The sequence below is a fragment of the Convolutriloba macropyga genome, chromosome 13, assembly GCF_964194025.1.
Source record: "Convolutriloba macropyga chromosome 13, txConMacr16.3, whole genome shotgun sequence".
NCBI lineage: Eukaryota > Metazoa > Xenacoelomorpha > Acoela > Convolutidae > Convolutriloba > Convolutriloba macropyga.
The window spans coordinates 5,040,345-5,062,659 of NC_134480.1; the positions used below are offsets into that span (position 1 = coordinate 5,040,345).

The 22,315-nt window shown below is 35.2% G+C and overlaps 2 protein-coding genes across 2 annotated transcripts; both read left to right on the forward strand.

Annotated features, from left to right (window-relative positions):
- The first annotated feature begins 10,721 nt into the window (after positions 1 to 10,721).
- On the forward strand, positions 10,722 to 13,494 carry LOC142352079 (inorganic pyrophosphatase-like). The gene is made up of 4 exons (XM_075404442.1): positions 10,722 to 11,168; positions 11,878 to 12,100; positions 12,621 to 12,754; positions 13,066 to 13,494. The coding sequence occupies exons 1-4, from the start codon at positions 10,923 to 10,925 to the stop codon at positions 13,351 to 13,353; spliced, it is 891 nt and encodes a 296-aa protein (XP_075260557.1). The 5' UTR covers positions 10,722 to 10,922; the 3' UTR covers positions 13,354 to 13,494.
- A 3,362-nt stretch (positions 13,495 to 16,856) lies between these two features.
- LOC142351558 (O-phosphoseryl-tRNA(Sec) selenium transferase-like) lies at positions 16,857 to 20,660 on the forward strand. The gene is given in 2 exon segments (XM_075403644.1): positions 16,857 to 17,588; positions 18,557 to 20,660. Coding segments are annotated over 2 exon segments (1,599 nt in total). The 5' UTR covers positions 16,857 to 17,083; the 3' UTR covers positions 19,651 to 20,660.
- The last annotated feature ends 1,655 nt before the right edge of the window (positions 20,661 to 22,315 follow it).

Sequence of the window (22,315 nt, forward strand, 5' to 3'; positions counted from 1 at the left end):
AATTTGCATTTTTTTCAGGTTTTTGAAAATTTTCCCATTTTTTCAGTTTTTCCAGTTTCAGGGACCAGGCAATCTGTTTTAAGTTTTGTTAGTAGGGAACTGCATAGTCTCTAGTAACAATGGAATGCTTTTTAACTTTTTAATGTCTCGAATTTTAGCATTTTTGTGATAAGAACTGCAATTTTTTTTAATGTTTCCTAAAGTTTTTGTCAGTTTTTGATATTCGTCCGCTCTCAAGTGCAAGAAAACCTATTCCGCGTTTTGATAAAAATTTACTGCATGGTTTTTAGTTTCAATGGATTTGTTTTCAACAAAACAACCTTTCGACTTTTAGAAATTGTTTGATAGAATTTGCAATTTTTTTCAAGTTTTTTTAAAAACATTTGTATTTTATTTTTTTCTTGCCTCAGTTGCCCGGTAAACGCATCCAGGGTTTGACAGCATTTTATTAAATAGTTGCTAGGGGGAAATTTAATGGCTTTCAACATTTTAATAGAAGGAATTTCTATTTGAAGTTTGAAATTTTTTCTAAAAATTATTGCCTATCGATCTATGAGCCAATGATTTTTTTAATGCTTGGAATTGGGTTACTGGATAGCCTCTAGAGACACAGAAATGATTCTGAAGATATTTATATCACGATTTTCAGCAACATTTTCTTATAATTTTCAATTGATTTCTTTTTTCTTTTAATTTTTTAGTCATTTTCGAGTTAATCGATCTTCAAGGTCCAATGAATATTTTTCAGGTCTTGCAGATACAATACTGGACCGATTTCAGAAACAAAAATTGTTTTTGAACATATTTTTTGTAATAGGTGTTTTAAAGGCAAAAAATTTTTTGCTCATGTTTAAAATCTTCAAGAGTTTTAGCAATGAGTTTGTTTTTGTTTAGTTTTGATTCTTTTAGTTTCTCAATTCTTTGGTGATTTTTGTGTTCTGGCTGGCATTGTTCAATTGATCTGCTGTTCAGGTAGAGTGCGCCAGAGTTTTTCATTCAATTCTTTGAATTGTATTTCAGGACTTGTCCTGCTATGTTTTTTGTTTCGTCGTCCGACGCTCTTTTTTCGTTTTACATTTGTTCACACAGCAAAGCTGAAAAAGTCAAATTTTCTGAATGACTTCTTCCTCTCACTAACGGCATTTGCGCGCGTGACGTCATTTTTCACTCGCTTAAGCGAAAGTTTTTAGGTTATTTGCGTGATTAGATTTTGATCATACGTGACTTACCTCACTCAATAAAATGACTTTTGCACTTTAAAACTTAAGTTTAGTTTGAATTTGTTTGAGGTCAAAGGAACTCATATGTGCAGTAAAGGTCCCTAATAAGAGGCTTCTGTGAAATGAATTTTAACAAGCTTTATTAATTTATCGCTGAATGTTTTTTAGCCTAGTTTTTTGAGCGGCGTCGATTTTTTTCAAATTAGATCTGTATCTATTTCTATCTCTATTATGTGGCACGCAGGTCTATTCTTTCGCAGCTATTCCGGCAATCTGCCGGCTATGTTTTACTATTCCAATCTGAAGCAGGAAATGTTCCGCGTTTTATAAGGTTTAAGCGACTTGAAACAGTTGAAGAGCAGAGCGAAGAGAGTGGTTCTTTGTTGACGCATTTTTATAGAGCACGAGAAAAGTAGATTTGAAATTTTTTTTTGATCAAGATTTTTGTGGTAGCGTGGGGCACCAAAATACTAAAATGTTTTCGCTTGGCTTAATTATGGGGTTTAAAGGTGGTTTCTAGAAGGTTTCAACTTTTGGGTAGTTAGCCGGCTAAGTGTGATAAATTTTAGCATTTTACACGGTTATGGTGACTTTTAAAACAGTTCTTAATCAATATTAAAACAAAGTTGTCTGCGTTAGTCTGAGTGGAATTGGGTGCCATGCATCTTTGTTTATTTTTTTAAGAGTTGATGGAATCTGCTTATTGTATTTGGCTGCATTAACTTCGGTAAAATAATAAAAAATTTTAAAGATTTTCCGTATTTTGAAAATTTCTCTTATTTTTTGTCCAATTTCTTTACAAATAGCGTGGTTTTTTCAGGTGGTATGGTTGGTATTTTCCTGTATGCATCAAAAATAGTTAAATTCCCTTTCGCTATGTTTAGAAATTGATTGTACAGTTGCTGATGACAAATGTGGCAAAATTAACTGGGTTTTTTCTCCTTTTGTGTTTGATTCTCTTTAGTGTTACGTAAGCTTGTAACCTCTTCCTAAAATTATTAATTGCTCTTGAACGAAGTTCATTGCAATTATTGTAAACATTTTGCTCTTTTCAATGCAAATTTTAGGCTTGACCGTTTTTTCGCTTTTCTAGAACATTCTTTGACTTCTCGAGTGACTTTCACGCTTTCGTTCTTCATTTCTGAGTGATCTCTATTGCTCTCACTCCGAAGTAAAGCTTGTTGCTAAAAAAACGACTGCATCATAGGAAAAAGCAGAGACTGATAGTCGAGTTGGAAGTGCGTCTGTTTAGGGAGCAGGAGGTCCGTGTTTCGAATCCCGGTGTGGTCAAATGTTTTTGCACCCATAAAGAAAAATTGATCTAGGTTACAGCCCCTGATTTAAATTGCCTCGCCTGTCGTTCAAGAGCAATTCTTTCGACATTAGTCGGTTTATGTTTCGAATCGATAATATGATAATATCTGTTGGAGGAAATTTATATTGTTTGATGAGCTCTGTTAGTGAGGAGGAATTGGTGTTTTCTGCAGGAGTAATCGTTGTACTTTCAGAGCTCTATAATATTGTGGTTTGCTAATTTGAAGAACTTGTTCAGATCCTATTGGGAACTAAAACTATTTAAGATTTGAAATTACGTTTGAAACGCTGAGATTTCAAGCCATATATTTGAACGTCTTTGTATGGCTCTGTACTGTCTTAGAGTTATTTTGTTAGCATTGTGCAATTTTTTGAATTTTTTACGCATAATTGAATGAACTAGAAAGTTAACTTCAATTTTCATGGATATTTATTACAACAATAGTCTAATTACTCTAAAAGGAATTTTATGAGAAGTTTGAACTAGTTTTTCCAGTTTGAACTAGAAAACTATTTATTTTTGTAGAAGATTTGCTTAAAAATTCATTTAGAAGATTCTTAAAATGCATTGAAAAGAGTGGTTTTCTTGATTCAATGATAGCATATTTTAAAGGTTTTAAGTTTTTTGAAGTGCTAAAATTGACTTTAATGAAGTTGAAGATTAATCAGTGGAATTCAGAATTGGGTGCTATTTGTTCTGAGATTTTGAAATAATGAAAATAATAGTTTGGGATATTTTAAAACATTCATTTTGAAGTTCTTAAAACTAAGTACGGTGAAATCAATAGTTATTATCAATTTGAACTTTCGACGTGAACCTAATTATTGATTGTTCCGACCCCCACTTTAGTGGGGAGGGAGGAACTATGTACTCAAATGGGTTTTTTTTGTTCAGTCAATTTTGGCCGATCGATATAATCATCGTAGAGAGTTGTGAGTGGTATCAATAGAAAGCCAGTCCAGCGTAGAATAAGGAATTAAAAAGATTTTTTTCATTTTTCGCTTTTTATAGGGAGTTATCGAGGTTTAAAGTTTTGTGAATAATTGCTGTTTTTATTCACATTTTCAGTATCTTTGACCAAATTTTTGTCAATTTTGCTCAAAAGATTGTAAAAATTGTTAACTGTACTGCTTTTGATTTCTTCTCTAAAGATAAAAGAGGGCTGCTGAGTTGTTCGATCCGAGTTTTTTGGCTAGAATTTATGCTAAATTTTTTGAAAATCAGACTTTTTGCGAGAAAAATACGACCACATTTGCTTTTTTTAGCCCACTTGCTTTAAATTTGCTGAAAGTACACATCTTAAAGCTGCGGTCGAAATCTTCTTGAGCTCAGAAAGGAGCTAGTTGTAATGCGGCTGGCTTCATGAGTCTTCTTGATCAGAATTTTGCAAGTTTTTTGCAAATTTATACTCGATAATTACAAAAAAAGCATTATTTTTTTTTTGACAAACTGAAAATTTTGTTTAAAAATTGATCTTTTTCTTAATCATTTGAACAATTGAATGTTTTGATAGACGCGGGCGCAGCAGTATCTGGGCTGATCTTGATCTCACCATGGATCCTTACGATAAAAAAAAATTTAGATTTAAATGGGGCGCGACCTTTTTTTTCAAAGCATTTCCGCTATGTAAATGTTTTTATTTAAATTACTGACAAGAATCTCAAATCAGGGCTCAATTTATGCCAGATACTATTTGCAAAAAAGATGTCCAACGAAATTATAATATGATTTAAGAGTTAAGCTAAAGGTTTATATGGCTTTGACGAATTGTTTTCGTAAATATTTTATAGACTTCTTCAGTTTTGCCTTCATTTTTTATACTTTTTGTAGCCCAACGACTTAATGTCCCCAATCAAAGATGCAGTGAATTTTTTAGCATGTATAGATGAAACTAGACAATTCTGTCAGTTGTTATCTAATGTCTCTTATGACTTTGAATATATTTGTTTTAAGAAAAGATTGGTGAATTTTTGAACTTGTCCACTATCTTATTTCTCTTTATCTTATTTCTCTCGATCTTATTTCTTAATTCGAGCGCAGCCTCAGTAAAAACAGGCAAATACCAATTCCGTGTGATTAATACATTATTGTTGGAAACGGTTTTTTATTCAACTTATGCTTTCCATGAATTGATACTACGCGTTTTCATATATTTTTTTTTATAATTTATAATTTCATAATTGCATTTAATTTCCTTATCAAATTATCACATTTTTGGCAAATCTAATTGAAAAAGAGCATAGTAGGAAAACTGAACAGCGTTCTTGTCAATAGTTCATGTTTTTTGTTCTTGTCAATAGTTTATGTTTTTTGGGCTGAGACCAAATTATCTCGCAAATTTTTGTGGATTTTTTTGTTGTTTTTCAATGTTTGTCTGTCCTTTTGCTCTTTTCCGCTATATAGTTAATAACGATAGATCTCAATTGCTCCTCCAGGACGTAAAACTCCACCTAGATAAAGATTTCAGTTTATAGCTGTTTGTTTTAATGACTTTCACCTAAAATTTTTAAAACAGTTTTTTTCAACTGTCTCTATTTGCTTTCAATTTGGTCACCATGTGAGTCAATCTCACTGATTATAGGTCTCAATTACGTTTGATGATTCATCCACTTTAATTGCGCTTTGTTATACGTTGTGACTGATTGCTTCGACCATTTATTTTCAAAAAAAGTTTTCGAGATTTATAAAATGTTCAATTTTCGGGTTTCTTTTTGTTGTCGTGTCCTTGGCCTTTCATAGGGCCTTATATAGGGAAGACTCGTTGATGTTAGGATGAAGAAAAAAAGATGATTTACAGTTCTTGCGGGTAACATTTTATGAGTATAATGCCTTGAATAGTGTGATGTCGTAAAATTGTTTGAAGTTTTGTCTTCTTCATGTATTGGTTATGTGTTTGTTATTTTGTCGGGTCGTGGCGTGGTCTCATTATTAATAGGCCCAATTGGCTTCCTGAGGTTTTGCAATTTTATCCATCGTTTTTTGTTGAAATCTTAAATCTTTTATGACTTTTGGAAATATTTGTTACCAAAACAAATTTGGGTTTTTGAGCTTTGTCAGTTTTTAAAAAAGTTTTTTGGTCGAATTGAAGTTCAGTCTTTGTAAACACAGGTCACAACCCGTTTGTAGTGAGCCATAAATTAACCCTTGTAACAGTTTTAGCTTCAAACTTCTCCTCGGATTTTTTACTACTTTTACTACGAGACTTCATAAAATTTTTGAGATTTTTAGATATTTGTTCATTTTGGAGGATTTTTGTTGTCTTTTTGGTTTATAACAATAATCGTAAATCCTATTGACTTTAGAATTTTTCGCAATTGAAGATTGAATTCTGCTATGTCTCAATTGCTTCCTATGGAGATATAAACGAAAATTTCAAGGATTTCATATGATATCTAATGACATTAATAATTGTGAAGTTAATTGTTTTCAAAAATAGAAACGTATTTTTTAACTTTGCACCTCTTTGCTATTTTTGGCTTTTTTGTCGACCTGTTAAGCAGTTGCATTGAGAACCTGTCCCATAATTTTTCTAATGATGCATAGGTTAAACTGTTTTGTTTAGATTTTATATGACGCGAGTTTGATTTTGTTATTATTTTTTTATTGTAGACATCAAGTTGTGGTCGTAAATAATGTTTGATTTTTATTTTTCTTTGGTCCATTTTAGTAGTTCTATTGTCAAAAACTGTCATCGGCCCTCTAACATGGCTTTATATTCCATTGGTTGTTTGTTGAACGATATCTATGTTTTTGATCTCTTCATCATTTGGTAGCCAATTAAGTTAAGAATGTGGATGAGCGGGGTCGGAACATTGTGCGTACGCACATTACCGAGCCTCCTTGTTTAACTTCTAAGCTTAAATATCTGTCTAGTATTGTGGTGTCTAGTGTGACGGGGATTATGAACAGCACGGCGAGGTGGGATCGGGAAAAAATCGACTGGGAAAAGAATTGAAATCTGAACTTGAGTTCTAATTTGAAGTTAAGAATGCAATTTGTAGTTGAATGTATGGCGTTTATTGTCATGTATTAGCATATTACAGATTATCATTCATAATTTGTTCATATTTGTACAGTTTTATAGTTTATAGTTCAAGTTTGTATTAAACTATGCTCATTCCATTCCTAATCTTTTTAAATCTCAGCAAATTTTCCCAAAAAATCTCAAAAAGTCGTTTTAAGTTTCCTAGAAGTAACGATTTGATCATCAACTAGTGGTTTTTTTCAGATTTTGAGTTTGGTCGAGTATGTTTAAGTGCATTCATTTGCTGAAAGCCTTAGACTCCAATTTTGCGAAATATTCAATTAGTGTAGCAGACCTTTTATGCACAAATTTTACGAGACAAAACTCAACGATAGCTCAATTTGGAAAGCTGAAGAGAAAAATATACATGCGAAGGTATCCCTTAAGAATCGTGAATTCGGACGGGTCTTGTTTTGACGTTATGCATTCTGAACCGCATGCAATATTCCACGTTCCCTATGATACGAGTCATATGAACACGGACCAATTGGCGAAGTACAAGTTGGAGAGGAAAACGAAAGTCAACAAAAAACAGCGTGCGAAGAAAAAGGAAGTGGTATCGGATGATGCAATTGATTTTGATCACACAAATTTTGGCAAATTTCTATAAATTTATTTTTCTTTTTGTCGGTTTTATTAGTTTTAACATGACAGGAATTCGACTGTTATTAATTGCTCCGAAACTAAATTTCAGGTACTCATGTAGTCCTGTTTTTCAAGTTTTTGCTTAACCGCCTTGATTTGACATTTGCAGTAGTTAAAATAATATTTGCACAGTGAAGTACCTATTTTAAGCCCGTTTTTCGTCGACATTTGTGTGCACGTTTATTTTGTTTAATAGCCGTCCTCATCTTCTCGGCCGGCTATTATTGCGCTCCTATTTTTTTTTACTTCGTCGAACTTTTTTTCGCTTTACCATTTTGCCGCTTTTTCGACATTTTGCGTGAAATCTTTTTGACTTCTCTAGGCTAGTTTCTCTCTTCTCTCATTCTGCTAAAAGTGATTTTGAACATCAGTTGCTCAGCAAAGCAATTCAAAATGAACAGAGTCAGTATAAAAAATTGAAGTCAGAAATAGAAACGGGATAAGCCCATAAAGCCCAATTTTTGATGCCCCCTATTTGAACGTCGTTCCTATAAGTCTTAGTTGCCATCTGTTATGCTTATTGGTATTGATAGTATCCCCTGTAGCCTCTCTCTAAGAAACAGAAGTACGTTCAACTACGAAATGCCATCAAAATAAATTGGACTTAAAAATGTTTTTGTACAAAAATCTTTTTTTTTCAATATCTTCTATTCTTTCAATCCCTATCATGCTTATTGGAATCAATGGCGGCTATTTTCCGGCAGTCTTTTTAATTGCTCTCGAAGAGAAGCAATTATTGTAAACGTGTGTGTCTTTTTACGACTCAAAGAGGAGTATTGGTATTCTACAGGTTTTTTTTAGCTGAAGTTGTGACCTGAAATTTGACTTTTGATTTCGAACCTCGACTTCTGTTTTGGAACAATGGACTTTAAAAAGTAGCTTGGTTTGTAATGTATAGTAATTAAGAGCTCTTGGTAATATTCAAGGTTAAAAGGTCATTTTGAGAGTTTTTGATCCCATATAAGTCCCTCCAACCTATCTAAACTCCCCCAAACTTGACCCCACACCTACCCTCACCCCACACCTACCCCCATACACAAACACACACTCACACACACAGACACACACACACACACACGTAACCCCCACCTATTTCACACTGTATATTGATTTTTTTTCACACTATATTGCTTTTTTATTTCATTTTTCTGAAATAGTTAGGGTTAGATAAGAGGTTTTTTGCACGACTCTTCGAGTCGTTTCTGGTATTCTACTGGCTATGTTTTTATGCAAAATTTTCGCTTTACCGTTTTGACTTTTCGAGCGACTTTTATGCCTTTGACTTCTTGTGGTTTTTGTGAGCTAAAATTCTTTCTCAATCGCAATTTCAAGCAGCTTAACTCAATTGGCAACAATTTATTACCTAAAGTCAAATGATTAGTGCGCGGAAATTGGTGTCATATTTTTTTTACTTCAAATCCTAATAATGGCATTTATTAACCTCTAACTAGGTTGTTTGGTGAGCCCCCTATCGAATTGGTTAGTCCCATTTAGCCCCCCCCCCGCCCCCGACTGAAGCAGGTTGCAGAGATGGTAGAGCTCCCACTAGTCGTTCGAGAACAATTCTTTAGACGTTAGTCGGTTATTTATTTTATGAATCGACGCATAATTGAAAAATTTAATGGCTGTAATTATTAGAAAAAGAAATCAGTTTGCCAGTAATCAGTTCTAATCTCTTTTTTTGCAATGCAAAGATTGGGATTATATTAGTGCACTATCTTTTGATCTGTTCTTTTTGGGGACTTTTAGTGTAAATGAAAAGTCAAAGTAGAGTGGTGTTCTTAGTGATTTTGAAGTATTAAAAAGAGTGAAATGGCTATTAGGTTTGAAGCGTGATTTTTTTTCTAATTACCTTTAAAGAAGTGCAAATTTGGCGTTGAAACCGATTTTTGGTTTTTGAGAGTGATTTGTTTTCCAAGTGTTGCCATTTGACCTTTGTTTTCCCTATTTTTTCTCTTGAAAGGTATTAAAATGTTACATATGTGCTCTAATTGCGCCTATTTGCATTTGCTTGAATCCCTTAACCGGCAGCTAATGTTCTATAACTTGGAAAATAATTGTTATAAAATATTGGTTCAGTTTTGGCGTTTTCGCATATTTTTTGCTATTTTGGTTGTCTTATCACTTAGTCTCATTAGTCGCTCGTCTCATTATTAGTGTCATTGATTGCTAATGAGACATAAGCGAATCAAATCAATAGTTTCTGTTCATAGCGAAGTGTTTCATTGAATTCAATACTTATTGTTTTCGAAAATATTAGCGAATTTTCGAAAGTTGCCTTTATGTGTTGGTTATTTTGTGTGATTACGGGTAGGTCTCATCGATTGCTAATGCGACATAAAATTCTTTTAAATTTTTTTGTGGCCACTCAAAAAGATTTTGATTCCAGTTAAATTTGATTTTACTCAGTTTTACTTTCCCTCATTGATTTCTGTAATGTTTTGCGGATTTAAAGTCAAATACTTTGTTGACTGAGAAGTTTTGCTTGAAGGTATTGAGGTTAACGGTTGAATTTTAATTCAGGATTTGTCATGCTGTATTTTTTAAATTCGTTCTACCTTTTTTAATCACGTTTTTCGTTTTACATAAGTCACGTTGGAATCCATCCAGCAAATTTACGCGAATGCGGACAAGGTCAAAAATCTAAATCAAATGAACCGGTTAAACCAATAAAGCACAGGCAATAGATTTTTATGTTGAAAGACAGTGCCTTAACTTATAAAAGTTCTCCAGAGTATGCTGATAACTGGTATTAGTATTAGAATGGTTGTTCTCCAATTTAAAAGGTTAATTCAACATATTTATCTAAACTAATGAATTTGTACGAGAGATTAGAGTAACTTAAAGAGTTTTTTTTGTAACTTAGAAAAAAAACTAGGTTGTCAATTTTAGTACTTTCCTTTAAGACAAAATCGTTTTTGAAGTAATTGTTCCTATAATAGTAAAATATATTTTTAGCTCCTTAAAATGAAATTTTCCCCCTCGCTAAAGCAGTCTAAAGTAAATTCTCAGCGCGGCAAAATTGGCATTTTTAGGCATTTTTAACTGGCCAAATTGTTTGAGTGGCCAGTAATGATTTTTTTTGTGGATTTTACCCCGATGGAAAATGCCTTCAGTACTTGAAATGCAATTAGTGCGACATGCGGGCCATTATTTTGTTCAGTAATTACAAGCGCATTTCATAAATTCATATATTTTGATGTTTTGAAGCATTTCAGGTCACTCTGAGATCAAAATGAGATAAATAAAAACATGAAAATAAAGGTAATGCTCAAATAAACGAGCGGAAGCTATTTTGTTGTTTAATTAAATTGGTTGCCTCAGATGGGCGTCTTTAATGATTCTTAGTATTTGTGAAGTTTTTCATGTTTGCTGTCAATTGCTCAACATACACTTATTAACTTAAAATTTGTAACAAACATCACTTTCAAACTAGCTTGTGTGGATATAAATAAATGCGCGTTGGTTTCTTGTGGTTTTGTATTGAACTGCAGTGATTTATGTTTATACTCCTGAGCTTTGTTAATTCGCCTTTGTTCAGTTTGAAAAAGAACTGCTCAATTTCAGGTTATCTGACAACTGTGAATTGTGTTTATATCCTGTCCCCATCTCAGATTTCACCCGACATTTGGACCAAGTTTGAGTTTTGACTCTATTTTACAGAAAATAAAGCTCTGCAACCAAAATTCTGCGAACGTTTGTCAGAAGTCTTTCAAGGATGGCGTTCGGATTTGAAGAGAAAGGGTCGAAGTTTGCGGATTCCTACAGGATATTTTTGACCAAAGACGGCGAGTATGTGTCTCCATTCCACGACATTCCACTTTTCGCATCTGGTAGTGGGGCTGGTGCTGTTGGGGAGCCTCTTGTGTTGAACATGGTAGTCGAGGTTGGCAGGTATACGAATGCGAAGATGGAAATTAGCAAGGAGCTCAAGTTGAATCCGATCAAACAGGACGTCAAAAAGGTCAGTCTGTAAAGTTTGTCATTTTTTTCAGTTTTTGCCTTTGTCCCCCCATGTATTTTGTGTGTGTATTATTTTCAACCCCCAGGTGAACGTGCTATGAAACTGGGACTACATACTGAAAGAGAGGGAGAGAGGGGGACGGAAATGATCCTTTTATCGAGAATTTAGATAATTGAGAACTTTGTTGTGACTACGAAATTTTGGTCGTTTATTGATCAGAATTATGTTTCTAAGCTGGTTCTGTTATTCTGAATTTTGCTGTCTTTTGTGAATGGACACATTGAGTAATTGGAATCCCTCTAAAATGTAATCGAAAAAAAAACTTAAAACATTTTCGAGTTTGTGATTGAAGTCTGTGTGTAACGTAAAAAAGATTAATAAGGATATCTCGATACAGTAGTATTAGTTCTCTTGTACATGAATTGGGCATCAAATCTGTCTCGTATTAGATCACAGTTGCCGACTGTTGTAAAATTTATCAACAGCTTTTCATTAAATCAACATAGTTTTATTCTACTTGCCCCAACCCCCCCCCCCCCCCCCCGTGTTTTTTATGAACCCCAGCTGCGAAGCTTGTGTTGATCCATAGCACATTCAAATTTTAAAATATCAAATTCTGGTGCGGAGATGAAAGTTGAATGACCACTAAGCTGGGGTCCAAAAACAATTAGATCCATTTTAAATAGGCAATGTCTGTCTGGTGATTCAGGGCAAGATGCGTTTCATAGCAAACGTGTTTCCAAACAAGGGGTATCCCTGGAATTACGGAGCATTCCCACAAACCTGGGAGGACCCTAAGAATGTGGACCAGCACACAGGATTCCAAGGGGATAACGACCCTTTGGACGTGTGTGAGATTAGTGACATTATTCCGCCAGCGGGCACTGTTATCCAGGTGAAAGTGTTGGGCATACTGGCTATGATTGATGAAGGTAAGATCTTGTCTTTTAGCTAGACAACATTCGTGTCTTTGGTTCTTTTTCGATTGTTTGTGTTCGTTGGTATGTATCAAGATCATACAAACATTATATTGTCGAGCAAAAACAACGATATATTTTATAATTCAGTGACTTTACCGCTGTGAAATTCAATTAATGTACTTATCACCATTTGTTTAGTATCAATTTTTGCAGCAAATATTGACAATTTTTGAGCCGTTGTAAAATTAAAATGATATTGAGTCCAATTTTTCAAAAGCCGAAGAATTTTGAATACAACGTTGAAAAAGAAGCCAATATAGAATTTTGTAGCGGGTCAAAAATTAAAAAAAAAACAAAAATGCCCCTCGCCCGCCCGCCCCCATAATTCTTATGAATGATGTTTATGTGCTGCCACAGCGGGCTTCTATGTGTGAAAATAGAGAATTATCCCGAGCAATTGAAACGGGAGGCGCAAACATTTTCTATCCACTAAAGGGAGGGCGAAAAAATCGGAGAATGGGTTCATTTTCAGGTGAGACTGATTGGAAAGTGATTGCTATCAACATGTCAGATCCGAACATTAGTGAATATAGTAACATCCAGGATGTGGAGAGGATGAAGCCAGGCCTTTTGAAAAGAACTGTCGAGTGGTTCAAATACTACAAGGTAATGAAGACCTCGAGATGATAGCCATCTATGGATGTCAAAAAATCATTTTAAAGACAATCAAAATTTTGACAAATTTCTCACACGAATTATATGAAAAATTGGATCTTCTCCTTTTGTGCCGCCCAGTGCGTTATGCGCCCCCAGTTACAGAGCTTGTGCCATTACATAGTAAATCATTCTGTAAAAAAATGGCACGTGCGTCTGGGGGGTGCAAATAAAATGCGCCCACTAAGCTGGGGGCACAAACGGAAAAGTTCCAAAAAATTGTACTTGAAAATAATCACTTTATCTTTTGCTTTGTGTTTGAGGTTCCGGATGGTAAGCCAGTGAACAAATTTGCTTTCAACGAGGAATTTAAAGACCAACAGTTTGCTGCACAAATTGTGAAACACACCCACGAGTCCTGGAAAGCTCTGATTGCCAAAGAGTCCGACAATGCTGGAATCTCATTGGCCAATGCGACTATCCAATTGTCATCCGAGAAAATTTCGCAAGACGCTGCAAAAGATACTTTAGGTCAACAATCTGCTCTTAGTGGGTCAACGCCACTGCCCTCTACAATTGATACTTACTTTTATGTACCCAACGGAATTTGACTAGAGAACCTGAGTCGGTTGTAACAAATGGTTTTGAGTTCAGTGAGCCGTTTCCTTTTCCCCCGTGAACAAACATTTTAAAATAAACGTCGGATCTTTTCCGTTTGTGCCCCCCTCCGCTTAGTGGGCACATAATATTATTTGCAACCCACCCCCTAGACGCACGTGCCATATTTTTACATGATGAATTACCATGTAATGACACGTGCTCTGTAACGGGGGGGGGGGGTGGGAATGACGTACTGGGGGACACAAACGGAAAATATCCTAAACGTCTAAAGAAAATATCTTGTTTCTGCCCTGATAATGGTTTGGTTGGCCTATAAGGAGGCGCCAAGTTGTATATACGTCATTGTAAAGGCTTGTCGATATCCACTTAATTTGTTAATTTTCTAAAGGAAACAGTTCAGAAATGGTTTTGAATTGAAGTATATATATATAGCCCAAAAACTGATTCTTGTGATATAAACTACCTTGCAACGCGAACAGGGTTTGACGTTTGTATGTGACGCCCCCTTGAGCTTTTTTAAACGATTCCTCAAACTGGTACGGAGATAATAAAGTGTTCAAACTACTGAATTTCAACTCCAGAATAGAGCATCAATTTTGAGTTTGCAAGGTATGGTACGAAAGTGAGAGTTTAAGTGAAGGAGTTTAAGAGAAGCTCACTGGAATAAATAAGATTGTATTGTTAATGCACTTGTATATTGTGAATGGAAAATGACATTACTAACAATTCAGACAACATTGTTCGTTTTTCAATTGAGCGGTTGGTAATAAAATTTAGTTTTTAATTTCGATATGGAATTATGTAATCAAATTATCGAGTTTGTTTTGGTACTATTTTGGGCTCATTGCCACAATTGTCTGAATTGTTCGGCTACATGAACTGTATGAACGTGAGTTATAATGGTATCTATTGTACCAATTGTATATTCTCTTTGATTATGGCGTGCGATGATTTTTGATATCGTTTATGATACTACTCAAGCAGGAAAAATCTATCCTATGCAAATAATGTCAGCTTTTTCTCTTAGTGAAAGTTGAAAACGAAGAAATATTGTAAGAAAGGGCATATATAGTTTATAGAAGGCATTGCCGCCACAAGCTGAAGGTCTTGCTTATGCCATCAATGCGAATTATGAAAATGAAATCTTTTGAAATTATTGCAGCTATTTATTCAAATCCGAAGTGCATTGAGTTCGGTTTCATTGATAGCTGCGAAAGTGTGAGTGGATTTAGCTATTGGTTGGCTACTTTTGGTTTCTTATTAATAGCCGCCCTCATCTTCTCAGCCGGCTCTTTTGGTGCTCCTATTACTATTCAAAGAATTTGAATTGTATTGGCGCGCTGTCGTTTTAATTGCTCTCAAACGAAGTCTGTAGCAATTATATTAGTCATGTGGTCTTTTTTAATGTGATTTTTTGCTTGACCAATTTTTTTTAACCCATTTGACTTTTCGTCCTTAAAAATGGGATGAACGGGTAGCGTTCGGAGGGCAGAAAGGGCTCTTAGAGCCTTTCAGCCTACCAGGCTCTAAGTATGAATTCAACGAAACTGTTTTGGAGACATAAATTCATGGTATCAAGGCGGTTCTCAGAGTTCCACCCTCGCTTCACCCACCCACCCCCCCCCCCCCCCTCCCACCCACATCACCCCCCTCCCCCCCCCCCCTCACACACACACACATCAGCCCCCTCACCCCTCTCCCCACCCATCCTGCATTCGTTCCACCCCTAAACCAAGCGTCTCGACAATACCCCCGTAAGCTTCCCCACACTGCGCTCAACCTACGCCCCTTCAACTCTTCAATTAAGCTAAAACTGGCCTCCTTTAGCCGTAGCTAGCTACTAACGAAGCCTAACTCTCGCCAGTCGAGAGCAATTCGCTCGATGTTAGTCGGTTATGTTTTTTAAGATCTGTTCACGCATTTTCAAGATTTTTGAAGTTAAATTGAAGTGGTGTTTGTGGTCACGCTGAAACTGGAAGCGGAGCGAGCAAGCAAATGATTTTGTAGCGTAAAATTTTTTGTTCTAATTTTTAAGTAATTACAAAGCCGTGCTTGAACAAAAATTCGCTTTCTTGCTATTTTTGACATCGATTTTTGATCTGATTTTTCTTTGAATGTTTTTCTCAATTCACTCAAAGTCCACGATAGGTCTTGTTTTTTTGTTCAGTCTATAAAAAGTTTTTGAATTGTGACAGGACTTGTCCTGCTGTTTTTTTATTTCGTCGAAATATTATTTTGCTTTACTTCATTTTGCCGCATTTTGCGGGAAATCTTTTTGAGGGCTAGTTTCATTGGTTGCTAATTCTGCTCAAAGTGTTCTTATGCAGCAGTTGCCCAGCAAAGCAATCAAAAATGAACAGAATCAGTTTCGAAAAAACGAAATCCAAAATAGCAACGGGATGAAGCCAATTTTAGATGCACGCTACTAGAACTTTTATAAGCTTTAGTTAGCATCTCTAATGCGTTTCGGTATTGATACTAGCCACTGTATCTTCTCGTTAAGAAACAGGGAGACGTCTACTTACCTACAAAATCAAAACAAAATAGTTCGCTCTTTGAAAAATGTTTTTTTTGTACAACAATGTTTTCATTGTTTTTCTGTTCCTTCAATCACAGTCGCTATTATGGGAATATTGGGAGCTATTTTCTGCAATCTGTCGGGTATATTTTTTCGTATGTCTGAACATTTTGTCTGAAATTCAATAATTTAAAATCTTTTTTCGTGATTAACGGTTTTCAATGATGGAATTAAGATCAACTGGAGATATGCTCCTCTAATTTTCTGTTGACAGTTTTTAGAAACCGTTCATAATTCAGATTTTTAATTGCTCGCAAACGAAGTTTGTAGCAATTATATTAGTTCTTTGGTATTTTTGCGATTATTTACTTGAACGATTGTTCGCCTGTCGCTTTTACTTTGCGAGTAAATTTTGTCATCCTTGACTTTTGATTTTTGCTTGATCTAAACTGCTCTCATTGAAAATTTGAGCCGTGTTATAATTTGAGAGAGATCAACCTAATGAAAATTGTGCATAGAAGCTCTACTTGTTCGACGTATACTTGGCTAGAGAAAGAAGCCTTGAGGAACAACTAAGAGAAGAGCATGAGAGGATTATAAGAGATACCCAAGTTCGAGAGCTTAAAGACCAACCTGCTAGTAAGAGATGTTGGACCGAATCCTGTACTTGTACATTTTCTGTGGTTGCTCCTGCTTTTACCCCCTTAACAAGCCCCTAGCTTAATTCGAGGCGGTTTATTACTAAAAATCAAATCAAAAGTGCGCAAAAATTGGGTTCGTGTATCTAAGTCTTAAAAATAGGCTATAATAAGCTTTAATATCATCATTTTAAGCTCCTCAGTGTCATTATAACCCTTCCTTGAATTTGGATTAAGCAAGGCCAATTGAACCCTCCCCCCATGAATGTCGTTTGAGAGCAGTTTGGCCGACCTTAGTTGGTTACGTTTTTTTTTTCAATTTAGCAGGCCACAGCATACCACATAATAGAAAAACGTTGCACATATAAATTGCAATGTTTTTCTATTATTTTGTGTATGTGTGTGTGTTTTCGTTAATGCTGGCAGGATTTATTTCTAGAAAGCAGTTGCAGCTATTTTCTAGTAGCCTACCAGATTTGTTTTTCAAATCAGAGGCATTTCTGTTAGAGAGAAATGGTCGTTTCAGAGCGACCTAATTAACTTGTGTTACTTAGTTTAATTATCATGATGCTTTTGTTTCTAAGTGAGATAATTTTGGCATATTCTGTTTACTTCTTCATGCCGACTCATTTCGTATTAAACCTCCGATTGGAAACAATTTCTTGTAGATTAACGATGAGTGTGTTTTCCTCGGAAGCTGCTAAGAAGATGGTTGGAAAAACTTACATCGAGCAAGGGTCACAAAACTTGACCTCTTTTAACAGCCAGCTTTCAGAACTGGTCGAAAAGCGAAAATTGCCCGCAAAACCCTACTCGGACCAGAAAATCGAATTCATCTTGAATGAACTCTCATTGATGGACAGTAATAATTTTGACGGTAATTCGGGCGTGGGTGAGCGCGAAGGTCGATGCTTTTCATCTCTGGTACATCGTCGGAATTTTGGTTTCTGTCACGGGATCGGAAGGTCTGGCGATATCACAGAAGTCCAGCCTAAAGCTGCTGGGTCGAGTTTGTTAGTTAAACTGTGTCGTGATATGACTTTGGACGCCTTGAAGATCTCAGGGAACTGTTTCCTTTTTCCCCCCTCAGTAACTTTATTTTACTAAACACGTCCTCATATCACGCCCTCGTGCTATTACTTTTAATGGTTATTTATTGTTGTAAGCTGAGCAAAGATATATTGTGGTTCTCTCGGTTTTAAGCGAAGCTCGGAGCATTTATATGTGTACTTCTAGTTTTATTCGATTGTTTTGCTCTATCTACTTTTCGTCTGATTGTTTTTTCGTCTGATTGTTTTTTCGTCTGATTGTTTTTTCGTCTGACCCATTTGACTTTTTGTCCTCAAAAACGGGATAAACAGGTAAAGCCCAGAGGGCATTAAGTTGCTGAGCAGTACTCTTAGAGCCTTACGTCTTACTAGTCTCTTAGTATGCGATTCACTTTCACCGAAACAGTCGAGGATAAATAAATCGAATATGTGAAGGGCTGTTCTTAGAGTCTCAGGCCCCCATTGTCCACTACGCCCGTCCTCGTCTACCCCAACCTCATTCCACCCGTAACCCCGCACCCTCGATCCACCTTAAGACCCCCTCACTCCGCTGACACAGTTCCACCCCCCCCCCCCCTCAATTAAGCTGAAGCTGGCCCCTTAGTCCGCCGCTACTTTCTGATAAAGCAAACCGCTCGCCATTTTGAAAGCAATTCGACGTTAGTCGGTTATAAGCGTGGTCGAGCGTTTTGGTTAACATTTTTTCACGTCCCAAAACCTCAAAAGACCGCGTTTGTGCACACTTTCGTGTCGCATTACCCTCTTGATAGTTTTTTAAGTGACGTCATCACGGAAAGTAATTGAGAATGAATTTTAAGCTGAATTGGGTCTTATTTTTTCTGAACATAAATTACTTACCTCACAATCTAAATAACTTTTTAACATTAACAAGAAGGTTACAATAAACTCAATGAAACTACATAATTTGTTTAAATATGCTTATGAAAACAAATTCTATTTACAGGAGAGAAAACAGTTCCAAATTAAGGAATTAGAGGTTGCAATGATTGTGTGTTGTTACCTGTTGCTACGGGAATGGCGCTGACTTTGTGTTTGATGACACTGAAACAAACTAAACCTTCAGCTGAATTTGTCATTTTTCTCAGAATAGACCAGAAAAGTTGTTTTAAGTCAATATTGACCGCTGGTTTGAAGCCTATAGTCGTGGACGGGGTCCAAAATGGCGATGAAATCCAAACGAACTTGGAAAAGTTGAAAGAAGTAATTCGAGAACAAAGTTCTGAATCGATTTTGTGTGTAATGTCTACGACTAGCTGTTTTGCGCCTCGCGTGCCCGACAATATCCCTGAAATTGGAAAAATTTGTTCAGAATCAAGCATCGCTCACGTCGTGAACAACGCTTACGGGTTGCAGTCTACGAAATGCTGTCATTTAATATCGGAAACTTTTAGACTGGGCTATAGAATTGACGCTTTTGTTCAAAGTATGGATAAAAATTTTATGGTTCCGGTTGGAGGAAGTATAGTTGCGAGTTTCGAACCCAAATATATTCAAAATTTGGGCAAAATTTACCCAGGTAGAGCGTCTATTGCTTCTATTATGGATTTGTTCATAACTTTTTTATCTATGGGATCGGAAAAGTATAGAGAATTATTGGCTGAAAGAAGAGGATCGTTTACAAAATTACAAGATGAGTTGAAAATTATTGCCGATAAGAATGGCGAAAAGTTATTGTCAACCCCGCACAATGACATATCAATGGGTATATCTTTACAAAATGATGTCATTTGTTCGAATACAAATGACAATGACGTCACGGATACGTCACGTGACGTTACCAAATTAGGAAGTATGTTGTTCACACGGTTCGTGTCCGGTGCTCGAGTCGTGGCTCGTGGGACGAATAAAGAGATATCTGGTTATAAATTTGTCGGGTTTGGTTCTCATATTGAACAGTATTCGTGTGACTATTTAACTGCGGCAGCTTCTATCGGAATTACTATAAACGATATTGACCTGTTCTCAAAACGCCTGAGTTCTGTACTGTCTAAAGCGTTGAAACAGCGAGAAATTGAGAACGGTGGTGATAAAAATTATGACAAAAATATCAGCAAAAATTAAGATAAAATCGGAAAAATTTAAATCTATTTGATGAAGCAGAAATGGAACACGCCATTTTATTGGTTAGTGATTATATTGCGAAGCTTAAGGCAATTAGTCTGAATCATATCAAATGCAATCGTCGGTTCACTATTTAATCATAATTGTTGTCATAAAAATTGCAGAACTCGAAAAATTTGGGATCACGATATTTATCCAGAACCCACTGGTCCTGTTTTGAAGTTTGGCCCCGAAGTGCGTCTGTGATTGAAATGTAACCTGTAAAAGTCATTTAATGTATTCTTATAATTTTTGCACTGTATTTCTATTCAAAGAATAGAAATTAAAATATGAAACAAAATGTTTTCATTGAGTTGCGAGTTACCTCAATCGAGTCACACCATAAAATTCAACAGAACGAAAAAAAAAATACTGTTTTGCCCAATTAAGTAATTTTTGTTTTTTTTTTTCATTAGAACTGTTCCTCTTGTTCATGTTTTTGATGTTTGCCAATGTGAATTTGAATATATTAGGCTGTCTTCAACAAGCCTCCAGTAGGGTTTCCGGCTAGTCCAGTCTTGAATGGCTATGAACATAATGGTGATTCTCTGTTATGATAATTCAAAACTCCTAGAAATCCTCTATTTTGACAAAATACAGTGTATCATAACATTAGGTAGGACATTTCAAAAATGGTTCCTGTTGTACACAAATTTTTAGCAACATGTCGGAAAAATAAGTGTCATTAATTTTGTACCTCAGCGCACCTCCAGAAGTATCATAGTGCCCAAACAATGAGAAATTGAATTGTTGACTTAATTTTTAAAGCAGAACAGACACGCTAAAATGAAAGTCTCATATAATCTTTAGAAATAATCAATATAAGTTAGTTGGGCTAAACGAACAGAGCAATAATATTAGTTATTCTGAATAAACTGATGACTATGCAAAATCAGAGAGAAACACAGACAATACTGTGCCAAAAAATTTCTAGTCTTCACTTAAAATTTGGTTCTCAAACGCAGATAACACCTCACATTGCCTGACAACAGCGCACTATGAACATTCTTGAGTAAGAAAATTGGTATTTAGTCATTAGAAATAGGTTTGAGAGGTTGATTTTGTTTCTTTTGATTGTAGTGAGTTAAAAATAGCTTGATCTAAAACAGTTGTTGTGTACTAATAAACTCATTGGGTTTTAAGGAAACTAGAAAAGCGTTTACATCGAGAATAGACTTGGAATGAGAGTTTTAAAAGTTTGAAAGCTGTCTTCCATAATTTACTGAGATTAGATGCTATTGTAAATGAGGTTTAGCTGGCGCAATTGAGTCAGTGCCTTATATCTATTTAGCAGCAAAAATACGATAAATTAAAACAATAATTAGGGGCAAATGACATTTTTATATTGCTCAATAAAATTACTCGTATTATGTTTTCAAAACAAAAGTACTAATTGACTTTTCAGTTCACCACAATCCAAAGAATTGACCAGCATAATACGAATTGACTTTTCAGAGCAGCTTGTTTTCAAAAAATAAAAAACTAAAAGTTAAATTGACAAGAAACTTTAACATAACCTGGTTCTCCAATGTTTTTTTTTTTCTATTATTTAAAGTTTATTGAGAGTATTCGTGAGTGGAGTAAGTGTGTATTTATCGATACGGAAAAATTACGAAGTTTTTGTAGATCTGTTGGTTGTTTGTCATGTAATAAATATAATTTATATAAGAAAAGGTGGGCTAAGCTAGTTGTATAAAACGGACGAATAATAGTAGTTTTTATGAGCAAACTGATGATTTTGCAAAATAAGGGAGAAACAAAGACAAAACTCAAATTTCCTTATTTGACACCTCACATTGCCTGATTTTCCTGCGCACTATGAATATTTTTGAAATAAATAAAATGCTATTTAGTCAGAAGGAAGAGGTTTGATAAGTTGATTTTGTTTCTTTGGATTGTGGTGAACTAAAAATATCTTGATAAAAGACAGTAGTTTTGTACCGCTGAACTCGTTTGGTTTTAGAGACACTAAAAGAGCACTTCCATTGAGCATAGACCTCAAATGAGTGTTTTTAAAATTGTTTGAAAGCTCTTTTGTTACTGGAATAGCTATTTCTAGCTATAAATTAGTGGAATTAGTTGCTGTTATAAATGAATTTTAGCTGGAGAAGTCAGCGGTTTACATCTATTTAGCTGCAAGAGAAGTAAATAGAATTAAAACAGTGCTTAGCAGCAACAGCAGGTGACTTTTTATTTTATTTAATGAAATGACCCTGATTACGTTTTCGAAACAACTACAAGTATTTCAAATAACAATAGGAATAGGAAAAATAAAAAAAAGTCAAGTTGACACAAAACTTTGGTTTTAAGAATCTAAATTTTATCGAAAGTAGGTGTGTCAGATGGAGTAAATGCTTGTCTACCGATGCAGGAAAATTTTTGCTGAGAAATTTTAAAAAATGGTTTTTGGAAAATCTTTTTGTTGTTTGTTAAATATATCCAGATGTTGACATTTAGACGTAAGCTAATTATCTAACTTGGAAGTTTTCTTTCCTCTGGTCCAACAAGTAGCAAAATGATCACAAATTAGAAAAATGGTCAAAATGACCAGAACTATTAAGACAGGAACCTTTTTGGCCAAAGTTAGCTGCAGTGTGTCTTAATTGTCTTGAACTGTGACCAAAAC